The 13,546-nt window shown below is 58.4% G+C and overlaps 1 protein-coding gene across 1 annotated transcript; it reads right to left on the reverse strand.

Moving 5' to 3' along the window:
- Positions 1–3,652: 3,652 nt before the first annotated feature.
- LOC138068185 (maestro heat-like repeat-containing protein family member 7) lies at positions 3,653–7,220 on the reverse strand. The gene is made up of 5 exons (XM_068954511.1): positions 7,050–7,220; positions 6,260–6,415; positions 5,864–5,965; positions 5,401–5,503; positions 3,653–4,810 (listed from the first exon to the last, which is right to left on the reverse strand). The coding sequence occupies exons 1-5, from the start codon at positions 7,215–7,217 to the stop codon at positions 4,644–4,646; spliced, it is 696 nt and encodes a 231-aa protein (XP_068810612.1). The 5' UTR covers positions 7,218–7,220; the 3' UTR covers positions 3,653–4,643.
- Positions 7,221–13,546: the final 6,326 nt, after the last annotated feature.

Below are 13,546 nucleotides of genomic sequence, written 5' to 3' on the forward strand. Positions count from 1 at the left end.
CCAGCCTGTCCTGGGCCATGGAGTTCTTCCTCCCTAGGTGCAGGACCCTGCACTTGCCTTTGTTGAACTTGAGAAGGTTCCTCTCTGCCCATGAGGTTGTGATTAAACAAGGTTGTGGCTCTTTTTCTGGATGGTGGACGGGTGGGATGGCAGCAGGACGAGGAGTCATGAGGGGAGGAAGGGGAATTCCATTAACTTCTGCACCTGGGTTAGGTTCTTGGGAGGGTTATTATTGTGGGAAGTGAGGACATATGCAGCGTGAGTGCCCAAGCTGTGCACGAATTCAGCCACAGTCAGGGGTGAATCCTCCTTTGGGAGAAAATCAAGATGTAGGCCGAACTGATGAATGACTAGTTGAGGAGGAATATCCTTGTGCTTGTATTCGATGTGTATGTATGTTTTTGGATGTAATCCCTTTGGCTAGTCAGGGCTGCATAACCAGGAAAGTGGCTGGAAAGCAAGTAACCTTTCTAGTGGCTACAGGGGCTACTTTATCTCTCAAGCCATGGAGCTCAATGACAGTCCTTCCGAGATGGGTGTGTTATAAAGGTCCGCAGGCATTCACCATTAAGTCAGAGTCAGACTCTTATACGATCGTTTGTTTCAGCTGGAGCTGGGTGCCTCCAAAGAGGGACCCAGAACAAAGACATTCTGGGCTAATTATACTCCTTCCAGTCTTATTTCCCCGCCTGCCAGTGACAGTCTCTTCCAGTCTTCTTTCCTGAGTTGCTGGTCTCTTTCCTTGTAAATGGATTGTGTCTACATCCCAGGACGGTTGCTGTGTTCCTGCTTCAAAGTGCCTTATCTTATCCGGAGGCTAACCGTGACCTCTGTCCATTGTGTTCTGTATGTTGGAGGGCTGATTCTGGCTGCTTCTGCAGTTGTTGCGTCAGCAGCAGCCCACAGGTTCGGTAAAAGCTTCGGCCTGCAGGCTTCAGGGCATTATTTTAAATAAAATAATTACTTATTTAAATGATTTTACAGCATAGAAACAGCTCGAAGTGGGTGCCTCTGGAGAAGGACACCGGACAAAGAAATTCTGGGGTAATTAGACCCCTTACAGTTTTATTTTCCCACCGGCCAGTGAAGGCCTCCTCCAATCTTCTTTACTGAGTCGGTGGTCTCTCCCCTTCTGATTGGTATCTCTCTCCTCTGACAGCTCCTGGCCTACAGCCCAGGCTGGATGCCATGTCCTTGTTTCTCCCAGGCCCTTATCTCCTCCAAGGTCAACCCCAACCCACGTGCATCCCATCTTGTCTCCTGCAGTCTACTTTGTAGCCTCATGAGCTAGTTTTGTATCTTTGTCAGCTAGTTTTAACTGGTTTGGCAGTTACAACATTGGCAAGGTCACATCCTTCGCAAAGTTTCTGGAGTTCAAGGACAGTTCAGCCTTGAGGCCTGCAGGTACTTTAGGCACTGATGCTAAGCAAGAGTGAGACTTATGCGAAGCTGAAGCTAAATCGGCTACAATTTCCTTCTCCAACAGTCCTCCCTTGGTTTCTATGAGCACACCTGCTGGATACATATATTGGGGTAGAGTATTTGTGCACATCATAGAGGAGAATGTGAGGCACTTTTTCTCCTTTTTTTTTTTTTTTTTTTGTGAAGTTTACCTTAGATTAAATAATCTAATGAAAAGGCGCCCAGGTGTTGCTGGGTTGTTAAGAAAGCCTTACTGCAGGGATTTGGTTTGGAGACTCAAGAACTGAGATGCAGCTGTGCTTTTGCAGCCGGGCACTAATTCGTGAAGCACAAAGTATAGGCATTCCTCTTTTTCGATTGTAATCCCGTTCCCAATAGTGCATTATGACAAACAAGAAGTTACGTTACCATTTTTAGTTATTGAAGGCAGAACACTGAAGGAGATAAGCCCGCCTTAACTAGGATAATCCTTCTGTTAAGCAAACATGAAGATGGTACTGCTCTTTTGGAAGTTTGTCTGCAGCTCTTGAAAAAGCAGGTATCTCCCTAAGAGACAGCATCTCGAAGATGTACACAATATGCTAAACATTTCTCTCTCCTCAGAGTTTCTGGATTCCCCTGTCTCTAGTCATTGTGAATACTGTCCACCCTCCCAAACTGATCCGCTTCCCTGGGGGCTCCTTACTCCTGGGGGCCTTCTTGGACAAAGGGGACATTCTCTCTGCATACGTCCTACATTGCCACAGAAATAACATTCCGGTCCCTCACTGTCTGCCCATCTTCTCCTGTCCCCTTCTCGTCCTTGCCCTTGGCATTGCCCTAGCCTTCCTCGGCCTCCTCTGTCTCTTCCTCTACCCCTTCCTCTAATTTGCAAGTTCCGTGCTGAAGCTGCTGCTAAGAGATTAGCCTCTTCTTGGTTTTCCTTTTTCCGTTCCTTTGCTTGCTTCCCTTGCTGTTTCTCCTCTCGCCCGTCATAGACCAATACTGCCACGCTTAAAATCCTTTGTGAAGTTTCTCCTTGCCACCCTGGCATGTGCTCCTTCAACTCTTTTGGGCTATCCGGAGCGGCCTGATGGACAAAGACACTAATGGCTAGTGCATCATTCCAATTCTGGAAAGTCCTTCCCCCATAGTTCAACAAGGCTTGCCCTAGTCGTCCCCCAAAATCCCTGGCCTCTTTGTCCAAGCTCTGTCTACGCTCCTGCACTCTAGTCCAATCCACTCCTAGTTTGCTACATGCTCTAATAGCTTCTACCAAGTTCCGGAGTCCTGTCTGGCAAGCGACTCTGTCCCCTGCGTTATTGTAATCCCAATTTGGATTGTTTGCTGGCTAACGATTTGTGTTTCCCCCAGTCTGTTGTACAAACTTTGCCTCTTTATTAACTATTTTATCATCTCGCTCGTTTGGTCAGAACAACTCTCTCAAGAGTACTTGGGTATCCCGCCAATTTGGATTATACCCAGTGCATATATATTAGAAAACAGCTGAGCGCTCCTTTCCACATCCTCCCTCAACCTGGGCATTTTGCTTGCCCACAATGCTCAATCACTCGGACTCCAGGGTTGGCTAGTAAATACATGCAGTACCACGTGAGGGGGGTTAGCTCCCCCCCCCCCCCCGCCCCCGCTGCACTCGGTTGTAATGCTGCTGCATTAGGTAAAACATTAGCAACCATAGGATGGAGTCCTGCCACGGGAGGAGGGGAAGTCTGAGTAAGAGGAGGAGAGGGACAGATAGACAGATCTTCAGGAGGCGCCACCGGAGGAGTGTAAGGCGGAGCAGTAGCTCCTGGGGCGTTATTTGGGACACCTATATCTGCTGCAGCAAGAGTAGTTTTACAGAGGGTGCCGTTTGTCCTCCTTGGATCTCGCCGGTCCCACATCCAATTATCCCCACACATACCAATAATCCATTCAGTGAGGCTTTTCATCTCCAATATAAGCTGTAGCAGAGCTCATTTCTTAGAATCGAAGGATCCTTCCTTGGGTTAACCCCCACATTAATTGTAAGATGGACAATCATCCTGACATAAAGGGACAGCTAACTAGCTAGGGATCGATTTGACTGTAACGGCTTTTTTCTCCTTTTTGTTCCTTTTCCTTTTCTAAATTTGGATGTTTGGAGCCGAGAGGGTGCAATGGTGGTTGGCTACACTGCCATCTGGGGTGCCAAAGTGCTGTGGAAACACTTTGATCCTAGGTTTCCAAGAAGCAGAGCCTCACGCACATCTAGCAGCAAAATTTTATTTCTTTAAATGATGGTGCAGCATAGTAACTGCTGGAGCTGGGTGCCTCCAGGGAGGGACCTTGAACAAAGGAATTCTGGCCTAATTAGACCCTTTACAGTTTTATTTCCCACCTGCCAGGGAAGGTCTCCCCCAATCTTCTTTACTGAGTCTTCTTTACTCTCCTTCTGGTTGGTGTCTCTCTCCTTCTGGTTGGTCTTGGCCTTCAGCCCACACTGGTTGCCATGTCCTTGTTTCCCACAGTCCCTTATCTCCTCCGAGGTCAACCCCAACCCAGGTGCATCCCATCTTGTCCCCTGCAGTCTACTTTTTAGCCCCATGAGCTAGCTGTGTATCTTTATTAGCTGCTTTTAATGGGTTTGGCCGTTACATGCTCAGCAATGATTCTGGAGTTCATGGACGGTTCGGCCTTGAGGCCTGCATGCGCAGGGTAGGCAGTGGCGATAGAAACAGAGCTGCATGTCATACCCCAGCTCTGCCCTTCCACCTGAGATGCAAGCCCTGAAGACAGCAGGGGCCTGCTCTTGCCCTGGGGTGACTGGAGAGGGCAGGGGAGGCCAAAGCTTTTCTCCCCCTTTCCCTTGGCTATTGTGGGCCAGCAGAGCAGTTGACGCTTTGCAGCAAAACCAAAGTGTGTCAGGCCGCTCTACGCTGGCCTGGCATATTGGAACGAGTGGACACCCCGTCCCCCCCAGGACAAGCCAGATTCATGCAGGCAGCAAGTTTTGCCCCTTGCCTTTGGCTCCCTAAAAAAAGAACACTCACTCCGGCTGAGGAAACGGGGCTGTATCTTTGCGGGAAGCCCAACAAAGCCATGAAGCGGTAGCACAACAGGGGCTGTGCTTGAGGAGTCGAGCTGTCCTGGGGCTGCGGGAGATGCCAGCAATGAGCCAGACCTTCCAGCACACTTGCGTGTGTCCGTGGTGTGCAGCACCATGGCATTGGCACAGCTGCGTCAGCTCTGCTCAAACAGAGTCACGTCCTGGCGGGAGGGTGCCACCTCGCCCATGCTCTCGGGAGCCAGGGACACAGTGCTCCGAGGTGGAATCTTGATGTTCTCCTTGGCACCCTCAGGTTCATGATGGTCTGTGACACCAGGCAACGGACTAAAGGTTCCGCATCATTTTCCAGGGGCTGGAGGGCTGCGAGAGAAAGGCACCGAGCTGAGAACAGACTCCCACCTTTGCAGAGATCCCAGGAATCCCCCCCCAGGCAGGGCCAGCCCCACTCAGCTCTTCCCATGCGGAGGAGGCAGCAGGTAGGACAAATGGATCAGCTGGCACTTGCAGGTCGGCCAAGCCCCAGATGCGCCCCAAATACCCCCTGCTCTCCCCCACATAGGGACACAGAGCCTTCCTCACCTGGGGCAGGCCAGTGAACTGCAGCTCACTTCCCAGCCTCCTCCCTCCTCCCTGCCAGGGCTGCCTGACACAGCGCTGCTCTCACTCACCAGTGCACAGCTCCTGCACCTTCTCCTTCCTCCGCTTCTTCACTTGCTGCCCGATGAGCCCTAGGCAAACACCTCCGCTCACCCCTCATACTCCCCAGCAAGCCCCCAGCAGCACAGCTCCCATCTGGCCTTGCCAGCTTGGCCATGCAGCCTGCTCCCCTTGGGCAAGGCTGGCCCCAGCCCCGTCCCCACGGTGCAGGACCCAGGGACGGTGGGAGGGACTGAAGACCCTCCTGTGTGCCCGTCTGGGTGGGCAGGCATGGCCCTGGGCTTGTGGCTCACCAATGAACCTCACAGCTGCCTCCCGCAAGGATGCGTCCGGGTTCTCCAGGTATGGCAGGCTCTGGCGCAGGTGTTGCTCCGCTCTGCTCCTGTCCCTCAGCAGCTGCAGACAGCACAAGGACAGGGGGTTGGCACCGAGCCTCCCCAGAAGGCCAGGCCTGTCCCTCCTCCCAGCTCCGGCCTCCTCTTCCTTCCTGCCCACGCCTCCCAGCTAGAAGCTGGCTGGTAGCCAGGTTCAGAGGGAGCAGAGGGCAGAGCGGGGCCTGCGGGTGCTGAGATCCCCGCCATGCTTCTGCCAAGGCCCAGCCAGGCCAGGGGCCCCTTCAGCACCCCAGCGGGCACTTAGAGTAGAGGGCTCTGGGCTGCAGCAGTGTGTGAGGGGCACAGCTGTGCACCCTGCCCACTGGCCATGGCGGCAGGCCTCATCCCGCCGCGGCCCCGGGGGCTTTGGCCACGTCCTTACCACGCACTCCCCGATCTTCCATGTCTCCGCTCTTCTGGCCAGCTGCTTGAGCTCCTCCCACTTGAGGAACTGTGCAGCGCTCACCAGGGCTTCCTGAGAGGCCTGCAGAGCAACAGAGACCAGGAGATGCCACCGCAGCCACGGCAGGACACCCTGGGTCCCCCTCGTCTTGGCAAGGCTCCCAGCCTTTCCCAGCCCCAAATGGCACGACGCAGCGTGCCACTAGGTCTGGCCCTCCCTGAAGGCAGAGGCAGCTCTGCCTCGTCCTTCGGCACACAGGAAGCTGCACCTCATGCTGCCATGCGTTCCAAGGCACACTTGGCAGCAGCCCTTGCCTTGCTGCTCACCTCCACCCACGGCATGTCAGCATTGCTTCCCCAAAACACTGCTCCCTACCTGGGCCACTCTCTGCACCTTGTCACTCATGTGGAGGAAGAGCGGCACCAGGCTCCTCTGTGCATGCTGCTTCAGGTTCCGTTTGTTCTTCCCCACCACAATCTCCAGCAGGTCTTTGAAGAGGAGCATGGAGAGCTCTCGCACTCTGCTGTCTTCCTGCAGGCAGGGAGGAGAGCAGGGGAGGCCTCAGCAACGACTCCAGGAACGGGGCCCGACAAGAGCGTTTGCCGTTGCAAGGCCTCGTCCTCTCCGGGCACAACTGTCCCCCAGCCCGGCCAGAGGTCGGAGCTGAGGACAAGCCTCTGCTGAGGCAGCCTGGACAATGAGGGTTGTCGGCAGCAGCACGACAAGCCTCCCTGGGCTCTGTCTCCCTCTCCCTCTGGAGGGAGCTTCTTGGATTTCCCTAGGCCTCCATCAGGGCCCCCGCACACAACAAGAGGACAGAAAGGGACAGTCCCGCAGCACGGCCTCTCCCTCGCTCTCTAGCCTGCTCCTACCTCTCTGCTCATCGCTGCCCCAGGCCACGGCAAGCGCCGCACGCAGTCAAGCACGAGACGCAGCAGCCGAGAGCAGACAGGGGGCTGGTTTGCTCTACTCCCACAGCCCCGGACACCAAGGCCAGCACAGGGCATGGGCTGAGAACCACAGGGCAAAAGGTTTCCTGACATACAGCAGGGCCTGTGTGGGGACGTGCCAACAGGCACGTATGCAGAGGGGCACACAGCACCCAGACCACGCATACGGACCCCCGGACACACCAGCAGAGCCCCGGCTCTCCCATCAGCCTTACGTCATCAAAGCGAGGCAGAAGCTTCTCGGCCAGCTGCAGAACAATCGGGTTGGAGCCCTTCTGTTCCAGGTAGCTGAGGATGTTTCTCAGCAGCATCAGGCTTCCCACACGCACTTCCCTGCAAGCATCCTGCAGCCACTCCATGCTGTCTGGGAGCAGGCTCTGCATTCTCCTTTTCTGTGGGAAACACACAACTTTCTTTGTGGGAAGCAAGGCCAGAACCCCCCCCGCCCCGCCCAAAAGTGCTCTGCCTGCTCTTTTCCCATCAGGGCTCAGTGGCCAGGGCCAGGGCTCTGCACACACGCAGGCCTTGGGCACAGAGGCTGCAGTGCAGGGCACAGATCTGCAAGGGGGCCCTCAGCATGCACTGGCCTCTGTAGGGAGCAAAGCTGCTGCCTCAAGGCCCAGGAGCACCTGGCTGCCTTAGCCCGGCCCTGTGCTCCAGCTCATTGTCCCTCTCCCAGATCTTCCCGCTGGGCACTGGTGCCTTTCTCCTTGTGCAGCACGGCCAAGGGCCTGGCATGACACTCGGGGCAGATGAATGGGGCAGCGGAGACTTGGGAGCAGCTACCACACCTCCGGATTGCCAGCCAAGTCCAAGCCACTCTCTGACCCAGTGTCTCCTGTCAAGCCCCAGGCTGCCAGCATGGCTTCACCCGCCTGCCCCCCTCCTCACCATCTTGGGTCTATTCAACAGGGCCACGAGGCCTCTGAACGCCAGTCTGCGCATCTCCAGGCTCTCACTCTGCGCATAACCCTGGACGAGTGGCAGGACCTCCTCATCCATGTCGGCAAGGTCAGGGCATTCCAGCAGCTGAAATGGACACAGCACTGAAAGACTGGCACAGCCGGCAGCACTGCCCGCAGCGTGCAGCTCTCCATCCCACCCACCATCCAGGGCAAGGGCACCAGGCCCTCACAAAGCTCAGCCCAAACACAGCAGGCATTGTGCAGACACCCCTGGGCCCTGCTCCCAGCCCCGCGCCTCACGGCACACTGCACACACTGCTCGCCTCCTCCTCCCGTCCCCTGAACCCTCCGCAGCCTCTTGTTCTCATCCCTTGGAGGAGCAATTGAACACAGACAGCTGCCACAAAGCAGGCACGAAATACAAGTGCTTACGAGTGGTCGCCCAGCAGAAACGAGCCAAGGCCGGGGCTACTAACAGGAGCGTATGCATTGCCCCAGCTCCATTCACCAGCATCACCCCACACGCATGTGCACAAGCGAGCACAGCATTTAGAGGCCCCTCCAGAGAGGCACTGCTTGCCATGAGGCCCACCTCGACAAAGAAAGCCATGACGGGCAGCTGATGAAACTGGTCCTCCCTCCTCAGCAGCCTTGCCAGCTGGCGGAAGATCCAGCGACGCAGGTGACTGGCAGCCCCCCTCATTGCTCTGTCAGAGGCAAGAAGGCAGTGTTGGGCCTCAGCCGAGCAGGCAAACCTCCTCTGGCATCGCTCTGCTTGGCACGCAGCTCCTGCAGCCAGCGGCATTTGCTCATGGAGCACTGCTCTTGCCCTACCACACCTTGCCATTAGAAAGTCAGCGTCAGGCATCATTACGTTCCTTTTGGTGGGAGACCGGAGAAACAGCCTTCCTGCCCAGGCGGCATGGCCTGCCCACACATCCCCTCTCCTGCCCGCTTTGGATTCCTGTGCCCCTGGGCCCTCCCCAGGTTCTCCTGCGCACGACCCTCTCCCACAGCTCCTAACACCACCTGCTCCCCCAGCAGCTCTCCAAGCTGGGCAGCATGGCAGCTCCCAGGGCCCTTCTGCTGGGCGAGCCCTTGCCACAAGGGCTGAGGCTGCAGCCTCTTTCTTGGAGAAGTGGCGTTCCCCCTCCCCCACCAAGAAGCACATGGGGAGGCACACCCCACAGCCAGGGAAGAGGTGCTGGGCCAGAGCAGGCCGGAAAGGGCTCTACCTGGCCAGCACCACCACTCCCTTCTGCGAGGTGTCCGCATGCAGAAATAGGTCCCAGCCGCCCTTCCTCTCAACAGCCACGGCTACGGTCTCATAGTGGGCGCAGCGCAGCAGACTTTTCATGGCCTGCACGGCGCACCTGCATGCAGAGCAAAGCCCAGGTCACACTGGCAGCCTGGCCCTGCCTCCAGGTGCAGTGCAGAGACAGGGCGAGCGGGATCGAGCACCTGACGTGGCTGGTGGGACGGGACTCATCCCGTTGGCATTCCCTCAAGAAGATATTTGCTTCCTGGTGGCTGAACTCTGCTGTGAACACCATCTGCAAGAGCAGCGCCAGGAAGAGCTGGGGGAAAAACGCCTTCACCGCCTCTGGGCAGACGGGCTCCCGGATGATCTCACACAGTGCCCTCGTTGCCTGCAGAAAACACCCAGTCACACCTCTCACTCCCGAGCAGTCCCCGGCATGCTTCCACAGCCCTCCAGGTGGGAGGCTCGAGCACAGCCTTGGAGCATGGGAAATGCAGCTGGAGGCCTCAGCCTGGCTGCCTGACCAGGGCCAGCGCCCGCAGGCTCTTGGGCCTCAGCTCCTGGTTGTACACAGTGAGCCTTCCTGCCTCAGCATGACCATCACCTCGGCAGGCTTCGTGTAGCGTGCACGCTCGGCCAGGCTCCCTGTCCCAGGCCGTGCTGCCTGCCCAGGTTTTGCAGGAGCCCTACTCCTGCCCCTCACCTTGCCCCCAACCCGACCCTGGCTTTCCAGCCTACTGAGCGAGGTCAGCGGATGCAGGGACAGCGTCGGATGGAGATTTCCTGGGCATGGCCAGCCTGGCTGTTGGTGTGCAGAGAGGCCAGGCAGCACTTGGCAGCCCTGTGTGCTGGCACAGTCGGAGGCCTGGCGCTGGCCATGTTGTAGCCATGGGCCCAGGAGAGGTCCCTGCTTGGGGGCACACGGGCAGCGGAGAGGGGGAGGGGGCCCAGGGAGGCAGGCACCAGCCTGGGGGCACGGGAGGCCTCGTCCCCTAACTCACGGCCAGCGGAAGGATGCAGTTGTTGTCCCTGTCGGAGCTGGACTGCTTGCGCAGTGGCCGCTCCTCCAGCAAGCTCAGCAGCTCCCGCAGCATGTCCGGCGCAAGCATCGGCTTATCCATCAGCACCTTCCACATGCTCACGGCAGTGCTGCAGGCCCAGAGCGCCTTGTCAGTGGCACTTCCTTGGCCGCAGCACCGTAGCCTGGGCCAGCCCTGGAGGTCCCCAGCTGTGTGCCAGCCCTGCCCCTGCCCACCCCCTCCTCCCTGGCAGCCCCAAGAGGGTCCTGCCCAGGCAGGCAGCACATGACCAAGCTGAAGCCCCTTGCGCGGCAGGGAGCGTGCAGAGCCGCTGCGCTCTGCGGCTCAAGGCAGGGACACTTGCTCAGCTCTGGCTCCTCAAGGCCTGCTTGAGGCACCAGGGCTGGGAAACGCTGGGCGAGACACAGGGCCCTGCCCCTCAGCCGTGTGCTGGCCTTCTGCTTGCCTCTGGCCCTCTTTGGGCCCTTCTCCCCATGGCCAATGAGCCACTGGAGCCCGTCCAGGCTGACGGGCCCCATACCTGTTGCACAGTGGCGAGCAGTACAGCAGGCTCACGGTCACCTCGCTGGGCTCCAAGCAGGCCAGCTGGCAAAGGGTCTTGTTTAGGGTGACCCGGGCCGACAGCTCCCTCACATACTTGACGTTCCTGTAGAGGCACCTTATGATGCGTGGCACCTGGAAGACACAAGGCGGACGGTGAGGCTGCTCCCAGAGAGCAGCCAATACCCCAGCTCCCACTCACTTCTCCTTCCCTCTCCACCACTCCCACCGCTCCTTGCTGCCTTCCAAGGGGCTCCGCTGCCCACGAACACTGGCTCTCGGCGGGGAAACAGCGCCCCAGAGGGTCGAGCCCCATGCACGCCAGCCCCAGGCTCCTTACATCTTCCAGCACAGAGAAAGCGTCCAGCAGGAACATGGTCAGCATGTGGGAAGCCACCTCCGTATTGTAGGTGCTGCAGTTCCTCATGCCCTCGATGGCTGTGACAATGACGTCTGTCCTTTCGGAAGGCTGCAGGTTTTTCACAAACAGCTGGGGCAGAAAGGACGTGAGAGAAGAAATGTCACACTGCGTGCTGCACTACTGCTGCTTAGCTAAGCAGTGGATGTGGCTCTGGAGAGAGGTGCGGGGCAGTGCTGGCACCGTGGCCCAGGAGAGCCAGGAGCACGCGCTGTGCTGGGTAGCAGCAGCATGGGGCATGTGGCCAGAGGGCCACCAGGGCAAGGCAGGATGCTCGGGAGCAGGCTCACAGTGCACTGGCTCTGCAGGCAACCCTAGCTTGCCGGTGGCCAGCAGGCTGCAGCTGCTGCTGGGACTCTTGGAGCCAAGCCTCTGGCTAGTCCCCGCTCAGGGACAGCGGGAGACACAGCAGTGAGAGCAGGGCTGCTACCAGGCAGCAACCAGTACTCTAGGTGCCACTCAGAGCTGCTTCCTTCTCCACCACCACCTCTGCATCAACCCCAAGGCCCCCTCAGCCCCACTCGTTAGGCATCCCTTTGCTCATCCACGTCTCCTCAGGACCCCATGGCCAACAGTCCCAGCAAGGGAAGTGCTCCTCACCCTCATGATCACGCTCATGTTGCTCGTCCACGAAAGGCAGAGCTCATTGTCGGCTTCCCTCTCCTTCTGGGGCTCCACATACTCTGGATCATCCTGCAGCATCGCCCAGCCTGAACAGCAGCAGAAAGACACAGCGGTCAGCAGGAGTCATGCAGAGCTGCAGGTGGCAGACTCATGGCGTCAGAGAGAAACCAGCCTGGCAGAGACAAAGGGCATGCCAGGAATGGATGGGGAGCAGGATTCCCAGGGAGGGTCGGGGCCTATTCCAGGGCAGAGAAGGGCAACTGCTTCAAAGGGTACCAAAAGCCTCACGGGCTTTCCGGTGCGAAGCCCGACACAAGCCGTAGCCTCTGAGCAGGGGCTGCTGAGCGTTTTCCAGGCCAGTGGTATCCAGGACAGGTACTAACAGCCCGCTCCCCTGCTCCTACATCAGCCGCGCCTCCTGCTCCTTTGCCTCACTGAGCAGAGGGGCCGAGGCAGTGCGATGCCTTCCCCGGCCTTGCCAGCGTGGCCGCGTGCAGAAGCACACAGCCCAGCACAGCTTCTCTTACGTTTTCGCTGCACGACGAATCTGAAGAGGCAATGAAGAGCATCCAAGGCCCCGCCCTTGGTCTCCGCGTCCTCGTAAGCACAGCAAAGGATGAGACAGCCCACCAGCTGTCCCAGCATCGGCACGGGGATCTTCCCATAGCAGGCAGGGCTCTCATCCACTCCTCCAAAGGGGTGCCACACCTGGGCAAGGCGGGTGGGACAGGTAGAAGGGCTGACGGGAGGCAGTCGCCACCAAAGCCCTGAAGCCAAGACTCTGCCCAGGCATGGATCCCAGCGGAGCCAAAGCTCTCGAGGGCCCTGCAGGCCTTGCCTCCCAAAGCAGCAGCCCAGCAAAGGCAGCACTGCCAGGCTGCGGCTCACATCATGCTCCGCGCGCACTGCTCCCCTGCACAGGGCTGGGGGCACAGCTGGCTCCTGCGACAAAGGGACTGCAGAGAAAAGCCCATGGAGAGAGGGCCAAAGAGCTTTGCTTCAGGGCAGAGCCTTGCTCAGTGCCTTAACCTGTGCCCACGCTTCCCTCCGAGGGACCCCTGAGCTGCACTGTGCTCTGGGCTGCTGCAAAGGGCCAAAGCGGGGGCTGCACGGTGCTTGGCTCCTTACCTCCAGCGAGGAATAGTTGGCCAGCAACTTGCTCAGCCTCCCAATCCTCCCCACGGCCCTCTCACGCACAGCTGCTCTCTCCGTCTTGGTGAAGGGCAGCAGCATCTGCAAGGAGAAAGGCTACTGCTCTGCCCGGGGAGCTGACGCCCACTCCAGCAGAAGCAGCTCTGCTAAGCGCCTGCCTGCAGTCCTACAGTGCACCAAGGCTTCCTCGGAGCTAGAGCCAAGCCTGGAATGGCCTTCCTGCCCCTACAGGCCCCAGCCTGCAAGGCCCACCTTGCCCTCAGGCAGCCAGCCACACCACCCAAGCCCCCTCCCAGCCTCTGCTCCTGGCCATGCACATGGCCCCGGGTGCCCTCTTCAGGATGGCAGGCCTTTCAGGCCACACCTTCCCTAGGGGTCTGCAGTGGGCAGCCTGGCCTCCGGCCTCCTGGCATGGCAGAAGAACCAAGCTTCCGGGCTCGGCTCCCCTTGCAGCACGGGCAGCTCCCAGTGGGTCTCTGCCCCATTCCGATCTGGCAAGGAAAGCACAAGGCACGCGGAGGCAGGGGGGCAGCAGCACCAGCTGCCATCAGTGCAGTGCCTAGAGAAGAAGGGTGACATTCCTCCCACTGCTTTGGTGCAAGGAGAGCTTTGGGGGCAGAGGTGGCCCAGGAGTGCTCATGGGGGCAAGGTGTTCCCAAGAGCCTGGAGGATGTTTGGGGTGGGAAGGGACTTGGGCTGTAGCCAGGGGACACTGGGCTCACAGAAGAGCCCAGTGGGGAACCTCCCCTCACCCAAGCGAGAAACGCCCCCT

This window comes from Struthio camelus, chromosome 9 (assembly GCF_040807025.1).
Source record: "Struthio camelus isolate bStrCam1 chromosome 9, bStrCam1.hap1, whole genome shotgun sequence".
NCBI lineage: Eukaryota > Metazoa > Chordata > Aves > Struthioniformes > Struthionidae > Struthio > Struthio camelus.

Coding starts and splice junctions, on each gene's coding strand:
- LOC138068185 (XM_068954511.1), bottom strand. CDS start 7,217: ATGCAGAGCCTGCTCCCAGACAGCATGGAGTGGCTGCAGGATGCTTGC. Junction 5,966..6,259: donor AGGTGCAGAGAGTGGCCCAG/GTAGGGAGCAGT, acceptor GTTGCTCTGCAG/GCCTCTCAGGAAGCCCTGGT. Junction 5,504..5,863: donor GGAAGATCGGGGAGTGCGTG/GTAAGGACGTGG, acceptor TGCTGTCTGCAG/CTGCTGAGGGACAGGAGCAG.